This window comes from Oratosquilla oratoria, chromosome 7 (genome assembly GCF_046742065.1).
Source record: "Oratosquilla oratoria isolate Oo_2021 chromosome 7, ASM4674206v1, whole genome shotgun sequence".
In the NCBI taxonomy this organism is placed as follows: Eukaryota; Metazoa; Arthropoda; class Malacostraca; order Stomatopoda; family Squillidae; genus Oratosquilla; species Oratosquilla oratoria.
This window is the reverse complement of record NC_134783.1, coordinates 42,597,561-42,606,726: the sequence shown is the minus strand read 5'-3', so window position 1 is coordinate 42,606,726 and position 9,166 is coordinate 42,597,561. Positions and strand designations below refer to the sequence as shown.

At 36.6% G+C, this 9,166-nt stretch overlaps 1 protein-coding gene across 2 annotated transcripts in view; it reads left to right on the top strand.

Moving 5' to 3' along the window:
• Nucleotides 1–742: 742 nt before the first annotated feature.
• Nucleotides 743–9,166, top strand: part of LOC143027111 (uncharacterized) — a 49,475-nt gene continuing 41,051 nt past the window's right edge. For both annotated transcript variants that reach the window (XM_076188122.1, XM_076188121.1), the window contains exons 1-4: nt 743–846; nt 4,612–4,669; nt 6,895–7,168; nt 7,459–7,622. In XM_076188122.1, the coding sequence (XP_076044237.1) occupies nt 4,640–4,669; nt 6,895–7,168; nt 7,459–7,622 (468 nt within the window). In that variant the 5' untranslated portion in view covers nt 743–846; nt 4,612–4,639. The remainder of the gene's footprint in view (nt 847–4,611; nt 4,670–6,894; nt 7,169–7,458; nt 7,623–9,166) is intronic.

Genomic DNA, 9,166 nt, shown 5'->3' with positions numbered 1-9,166 from the left:
CCAGACTCATGACTAAGGGTTTGTAGCTACAACTTAACGCCTATCGCACCATCTCCGAGGAGAACTGTAAGGTAGGATTACCGTAGCGACTTTGTAAAAAAAAAAAATAATAATAATAACGTCGTGCAGGTTATCCGTGTGCCAATGTCATTTTCAAACGCCTGATAAGAATATGGTCACGTGTTTTTTCATATGTTTATCCTATTCTCACGCTGACAGTAAGGTCAGATGAGTGCCTAAGGGACGCAGATACATTAGGAATGTGTCTGTTTGGTGAAAGTGTGGGATGGACCGATTTTCTGCCAGAAAAGTTACCCTTCTGATAAGGTGAAGTGTGATATCACATCCTGTCGATGAGTATGCAACATATAATTGCCGAAATAAATAAATGTTCAAGTAATTTACTGTGATTTTGTAGGATCTGGATTACATTACCACTATTTCTTGTACATTCTTGTTTTAACACATGTAAAATCTGAATAAATTGTTGGTTGATTATATGTTTTTGTATTTTAAGCTAAGTTTTCCTATTCGATCAAAATTGATGCAATGCACTTGTAAGGTACATTAGAGACTCGTGTCATGAATCATTGCGAATTTACTACTTAACTCTCATTCAGTAATTACAGTATCTTCTGCAAATATTATATCACATTTCTGCTCTAGGAAAAACTGTTGAATAACAAACATTAAAAAAAATATTCAACAATTCACAATTATACTTTTCTTAGAAATTCGAAAAGTAAATGTCACTTTAGAGTTGTTTACATTAGGGTAGTCGGGCATCTGGAGCTGAAGAAAACAGAAGGAACGATTGTCGTTTGTTATGAGTTCTTTCGTTATTTAGTAAGTTATTGCTTCTGTTGGTTAAAAAATATAAGTTAAATATGCTCACTAGTTCAATTTCGACCATGAATAAGGTCACACTTGAAAGATGAATGTAAAAAAAAAATCCAGTAAAGAAAACCGCCCACTTCTATTTATAATTAATATTATTTAAAATTCTGTGACGAAATTTTACATCATAGAGACAGGTTGCAAGACACTGAAATAAGGAAGTGTCCATCAGAATAAAGCAATTGCTTCAAATCAGATATAATGAAAATGACCAAAAACAGGTTTTATGACATTTACGTTCTCGCACGTAGTTGTAGAATGTAGGCCTACACCCACCTAAATGAAAGTTACTAGGTACTTACTTTACTTACTTCACTTGTGAGTTGAAAATAATTAAGGATGTTAACTGCAGTTGTATTTAATTAAATCATAATTGTAATTATACTTTGAATTGTCACCAGTAGGCAGTACTCAGGTTCCCTGTGCTACCTGTTGTCTGTTGACTGAATGTTTTCATCTTAGACTTGTACATGAGAGTAGTATCATGATATCATCTCATAGATTTTTACATTAATATATGCAAGGCATGCCAGCACAATACATTAGATTACTACAAAACCATAGATTAGTGAAACTGCGTGTTTAGGGATGCTACGTGTCCCCAAGACTGCTGTTTGAGGCAAGTTCTTTCTAATGCAAGGAATACCAGCACTGTACAATACCACAGAACCATAGATTAGTGAAATTGTGTGTTTAGTGATGCTACGTGTCCCTATGACTGCTATATTTGGGGCAAGTTCTTTCTGATGCAAGGCATGTCAGCACTAAACAGTTGGTAACTACAAAACCATAGATTAGCAAAATTGTGTGTTTAGGGATGCTATGTGTCCCTGAGAATGCTGTATGTAAGGCAAATTCATTCTAATGTTCTTGAAAGTTTGGCCTTGTCATTCATTATGTCAGTCTTCCATCACCACCAACCTATTCTTTGTATCAAATGCTTCATATTTTGCTGTAAACAGTAAGGCTGTTATTGCTCTCTTTGATTGTGGGATTTTCTTATTGAAATAATCTCAGAAGAAATAGAAACTGAAAAATTTTAATTGATGAATCTATCCATGAAATTATTGTTCCATCAGTTTTACATGAGTGAATAGTGACTGTATTTATTGGAAAAGCTTGAGGCATATATGGTTTAATTAATCAATCTGTTGCTCTAGATCTATCTTACAGAAAACCCACAGCTCTCAGGTATTTATGGTATTATTTCAAATGTAAATGATGTGAAGGATGCAGTTACAGTTGTGCACATGTAATTGATATTTGTACCATAATTCACATTAAACGATTCACCCTACATAATCCCAGGTGGCTGTAGTATTTGGCTGCTGCAAAGAATACCTTCATAAACAAACCCGAGACAGCAACACTATCTCTTAACTAAGTGATTTATGGTCCCACCAGGTGGTATTGATCCATTCAGTATTTTAGTGACTTCAGTGACAACCTTATGGATCAAATCTCGAGTCTAACCTCCACTGAAAAAAGAATACTGATCACTTTATCTCGTACCATCTTTCTGTTCAGCTACAGTCCTTAAGTCTCTCCTTGACCACCTCTGTGACTCAGCTTCTTTGGTGTGATATTGTCCCCAAGGGTAGAAATGCTGGCTATTAATTACAGAATACCCAAGGTAGCCTCATAGTAATATTTCAAAGTAAATCATGAACCATTAAGTCTTGCACATATCTTTATGATGATATGGTAGCCTGTTGAGGTACAGGATTTATGTATGCAATAGTTTTGAAGTAGTTCAGAAAAGTAACTTCAGAGATTAGATCTAGTGTGAAAAGTTACATGATGACGAATGTCTTGGAAGTGTTGGTTTTATGTTTGGGAAAGGTATCTGTCTGCTCATAATGAAAATGACTCCTTTAGCACCCTCTTATACATCATCTACAACTATACAGTAGTTGTTTACCTGAATGAAAACTATACCTATTTCTCAAGTGCTTTGATCATGAATCGTACTGTTTTGATAGCTGCTCTCATGCTTTGCCAAGTAGTACATCCCAATGGTTAGATACAGAATTGCCACCTTTGAATGCAAAGTTTTTATACTGAACCAAAGTAAAGATTTATGTGTTATAAGTGGTAGTTGGGGAGATGTAATGGTTAAGAATATCACATGTAGTTTGGGTTCTGTTCATCACATTGTTAATCATCAGTTCCTTGAAGTTTAATTCCAAAACATGGTTATGTATAGGAAAGAATATTGAATTAGGGCCTTTGTTTGAATATTGACAAGTGTATTATCCCTAGAATTACAGTGGCATTGAAATAGTACCAACTCAGAATAGGCCTGGCCATAGATTCAAACTGCCCCAGATGCAGCCTCCACACACAGGACACAGAACACATTGTACTGCACTGCAATGACCCACACTAACAATCCCCAGACAACAACACAATATATCTTATATGAGTGACTGATGCCATGGAAACAGCCCTACAACACAGACAGCTATATAATATTTCTTCCCAGAGATTAGTGAGAAGTTCTGAGGACTATTGGCAGCTGCTATGGGGCTGTGGGTTTCTAGCCAGCAAAACTTCAGGCAGCAATTATTATTATGTGTAAATTACTTAAAAGAACTTGATTTTTATTCTGTTCAGTAGTGACTCCCTTCCGTCCACAATCAGCTCCTCACGGGATAAAATGGGCAGGTGTTAAGCAGAATTATATTAGAATATGCCACTATCTGTAAAGGATTAGTGTTGAAGAAGTACACACTTGATGTGGCAGATATGAAGTCGCTCTTTTTGATAAGTTGCCTGACTTTTTCATTATGTGGAGTCAATTCTTGAATAAGAACCTCAGGGATATACAGGAGTTGATATATATACAAAGGTCTTAATCCACTATAAAGGTTGGCCCCCCCCCCAAAAAAAGAATTACCCTGATTTAGTCACTTTTTATGACACATGAAAATGCTGTGACAGTATTACTCTCCATCACAATGTGTCAGAATTGATTTGTGACTAAAGAAAAGAGAGAGAGAGACAAAGACATTGACAGACTGGAAAAAGCACAACGGCGAGCCACAAAACTGATTCCAAATATCAAAAATAAATCATACGAAAATCAACTAAAACATATGAATCTGTTTTCCCCAAAAAAGCATAGACTCAGAGGTGACTTGATACAGGTCTTTGAAATTCTAAAGGGAATTGACAACATCAAAAGTGACAAAATTTTCACACAATGAGAATCAGACAAGAAACAATAGTCTCAAACTGTCCGGAAATAGATTAAATTTGGAAGTGGGTAGAAACAACTTTGCCAACCGTGTAGTTAATGAATGGAATAAACTTCTTGCAGAGGCAGTGCAATGTAGTTCAGTTCGAAACTTTAAGGATCATTTAGATAAACACCTAAGCAAAATGCTGTAATGATTATCATTTATTTTATATTGTTTATTTATTTTTTTATCATTTGTCTGTTTGATTCTCATTTATTAGTTATATGTAAATTTATTATTATTTACTATTTACCTGTTTGTTTATTTTTTAACTATACCTATGCATTTATTTATGTATTTTATTTGTTATTTACATTATTACAGTTTTTATTTATCATTATTATGATTTTTTTCGCATCTAACCTAGTTGTGGACCTTAAGGTCTCCTGTTGGCATGCTCCGCCTTTGTAATCCTTTGTAATCTTTGAGAATATATGGTGGTCTTATCTAACATGTTCTTTTCCTTTTGCAGGCGCTGAGGGAAACAGCCAAGGAGCATCATGAACTCTTTCAAGAGTTTCATGACCAAGGTAGGGGAATACTATTCCTTCTAGGTTGATATTATTCTGTTTATTTATTTATAATATTCTACAATATTAATGCCTTCTCATGATTTTATTTAAATAGAACTGTGAAGCCATGCCAGGAACATACAACTTAAATTGTAAACATGCTTTGCATACCATATCATACATAAAGAGCTGGTACAACAAAAGATGTAGTGAAGCTAAGGAAAAAAGAGACAAAGCTTGGAAAAAGTGGAAAAGAGATAAGAAACAAAGCAAATGGCAAACATACATCAAACTAAGAAACGAATATGTAATAATACGCAGAGATGTAAAGAGGAATTATGAAAAAAAGATAATAGACAAATGTAAGGAAGAACCCAAACTATTTTACAAATATGTAAATGGAAAACTGAAAAACAAACAAGAAATAGAAAAACTGTGCCAAGATAAAAAGGAATATACAGAAGAACTGGAAATGGCTGAAATTATGAACAACCACTTCAGATCAGTATTCACAATAGAAAACTCGCCTAACAGTGTAGATAGAGAGAGAGAATTATCCCCAGCAATGAAAGAAATAAACGTAACACAAAAAGAAATCAGTGATCAAATTAAAACCCTTGATGTCAGAAAATCACATGGCCCAGACGGAATTGCAAACTGGATACTGAAGGAATGTATGGAAGAATTAACTGACAAAATATATAATATAATTAAATCCTCACTTAAAGAAGGAAAAGTACCATTGGACTGGAAAAAGGCAAACATTGTACCAATTTATAAGGGAGGTGATAAAGAAGATCCATCTAACTACAGACCGGTCTCACTAACAAGCACAATAGCAAAAATTTGTGAAAGAGTTGTCAAAAACAGATGGGTTAAATACCTTGAAGAAAAATCTATACTGAACCCAAATCAATTTGGATTCGGACAAGAGAGATCATGTACAACAAATCTGATCTGCTTTTACTCAAGATTAGTAGACATAATACAAGAAAGAGATGGATGGGCAGACTGTGCTTTTCTGGACCTGCAAAAGGCATTCGATAAGGTACCTCATAGGAAATTAATAAATAAGATAGAATCAAAGGGTGGCATCAGAGGAAAATTATTGGGATGGATGAAAGACTTCCTGATTGTAATTAGAGAAAAATTCTCCAACTGGGAAGAAGTAAAAAGCGGTGTCCCGCAAGGACCGGTACTGGCCCCGATCATGTTTGCTGTATACATTAATGACATGAATGGCATGGAGTGCTATATGAATTTTTTTGCAGATGATGCAAAATTACTTAAGAGGGTAAAAACGGAAGAGGACTGCAACTCAATGCAACAAGATCTGGACACGATATGGAATTGGACTCAAAAGTGGGAAGTGAAATTTAATATAAAGAAATGCAGTATAATGGAATTTGGAAAGAGCAAAAACAGAATATCAAAAGATTACAGAATTGGAGAAGAAAAAATAAAAAAGCAAACTCTGAAAAGATCTTGGAGTGATGATTGGAAAGGACATGAAACCTGATAAGCATATAAATAAAATATTTGGAGAAACCTACAATTTATTGAGGTCAATCAAAGTGGCATTTACTTGTATGGATGAAGAAATGATAAAGAAAATACTAACTACACTAATAAGACCAAAACTTGAGTATGCAGCATCACTTTGGACACCCAGTACCAAAAAGAATATTAAGAAACTAGAAAGATTATAAAGAGCGACAACCAAACTAGCACCGACTCTTGCCAAACTAACATATGAGCAAAGACTATCCAAACTGAACCTACCAACTCTGGAACAAAGAAGAGAAAGAGGAGATTTGCTGACTATCTACAGAATAATGAAAGGAATGGAAGTCTAAGACAGGAACGATCTGTTAGTGTGGGACAACAGTAAAATGAGAGGACACGGAAAAAAAATGAAAAAAGATAGTTATAGAAAAAACTTGAAAAGGAACAGTTTTCCACACAGAGCGATTAATACATGGAACAAATTAGACAACAAAACAGTATGTGCAAACACTATACAAAATTTTAAGATAAAACTTGATGCTTAGAGATACAAAGATGGGTCACCATGAGCATAGCTCCCCTCCTGTATATTACAACTAGGTAAATCCAATCATTGTGCTTAAGACAAAAGGGCTCCATGTTATAAGAATGTAATTACAAGCATTTGAAAATACATTTTTACTTTCTTATTTTCCATGAATGATACATGAATTAGTAACTCGTACATTGCTTGACAGGTGAGCGATAAGGTGCGTGAGGTGACACCTCAGTCTCCTGGTCGTGGTGGACTTGACCTTGATGTTGCTGATGGCGAATGTGTTGACGATGCGGTGGAGGGCTTTCTCTGCCCCACCTGTTTTGTTAACATGCCCACCCCAGAGCTCCTGCAGCAACATTATGAGGAGAAGCACATCGACCCTGGGGCCAATTACCTTTGTCCAGTGTGCAAAGCACGACTGGCCTCTCAGTATGATTTAGAAGCTCACTATGCAGCACAGCATTCGGTTAAAGGTAAGAAGGAAAGATCTCTGTTGTTGAAATAGGACATTAATTCTATGTTGCCATCCAGAACAACTGACAACCTTTTGCTTCTATCTGATTGTGGAGTATATATGGTAATTATACATACCAAGGGTTATAAGGGGTGGCAAGTCAAAACACACACACATCATAGACATAAAATCTATTCAACTATCATTACTGAATTTATGAATGTTGAAGAAATTTTTAGTATTTGCATGCATTATGAATCCTTCACAGCCATTGGTGGCTATTTTTCAATTTAAATTTGACTTTGACAGAAACTCCTGGCCAGACTTTAGAAACATTACGTGAAGAATTAACAGAACTCTCAACAACCCTGCGGGAAGAACGATGGTATTCAGAGGAGCTTAAACGAGAGGTTGAGAGATTGCAGGAAGCTTTCAAGAAAAAAGATGGCACTGAAGAAAATTTTGTTCATAAAGTATGAAGGATTCTCTTCTTGTTCTCATAATTGCTTTATTAATTTCTCCATATTTTTATTGGTGCATGGGAACAGGTACTAACAAGTGGTGTTTCTGCGAGATAAATGTCAGAGAAGATCAGCTCCCTACCACCCATCACCAAACCCTTCAATGCCCTCATCTCCATCATGAAGTGCAGACTCAGTCTTTAGACAGTCTCTTACTTATACAGCACAAACAATAGATTAACTGTTCTTCATAGAGACATCAGTGAGAGGGCCTAAGGACTTGTCAGTGATTGTGGGGCAGCAGGTTTCTAGTTGATGATGCTTTAGGTAACAAATATTATCATACATGTATACATACATACATATACCAAGGCTTTTTCCCCCTTACAAGGGGGGTAGCCAAAAAGAAAAAGGCATAAAATCATTCCCACCCATTCCATCCCTGAATACACTCCACACCCCTCCACCCTCCCTCTTATCTTTGCACCTCCTGAATGACGGGTCATCCCTGCACCTTGTCCACTGCCCTGGGTCAGAAGCAGTGTCGCAAGACACAGCACATCCACAGCAAGGCCGCTTCATTAAATTGGCGACCCCCCCTCTCCATCCCCCCATTGCATAAAATGAGAGGACGGGGAGAAATCCCTTCGGGCTGCGTCAAATTTTGCTCACACATACTACCTCACCCCCCATCCACCCGCCCATTCCACCTCATGCAATCACAACATCATCCATATACAACCCTTCTCCATTCACCCCTGTCTTCTGTCCTCTCCCGTCCTTCCTCAACAGACATTCCCCTCTTCCCCAAAGCCCCCTTCACCCCATCCATCCACCTCATCCTAGGACGTCCCCTCATGTTCACTCCCTCCACATCTGCCCTCCACACCTCTTTTACTAGTCTTTCTTCACTCATTCTTTCCATGTGTCCAAACCATCCTAATATTCTTTCCAAACAAACACAAAAGCCAGACTCAGAATTCACATACATTTGTACAAGACATTTCTTTCATAATATGCCATCACCTACAAGGCAATGTGGAAGTGCATAGAATTAAAGATTCCCTAGTAGCTGGCCAGGCCACCAAAGTGTTATTATTTCACACTGGGAATGCAGTGGTGGTATTATAGTCATACCACAGGGATTACAATGCATACATCCAAGATGTGACTAGACACTCATGATTGCATAGATGGAGTAATGTGTATTTTACCAAATGTAGACACAAACATGCTAAATCCTATGCAAGTGTTCCAACTTAGACACAACTTCAAAGAATGTGAACCCCTTTTATTGCCAGATGTGGATGTACCCTATAGCCTGCTTACTTGCTTCATGGGAAATTTTACTCCACTTTCATTACCAGTAGAGTATGTTATAAAAGTGTTGTATTGTGTCAATTTTTTTTATTTTGGTCTAGGAAGAATTGCTTAACATTTTATTTTGAGCCAGAACTGTATGAAATGTATATACATGAATGGCAGGCAAGTTTTTAATATATTAAGTTCCCATGCATCAAAAAGTCCTATGCAATGAGGCATCACTTTAGCCCTCT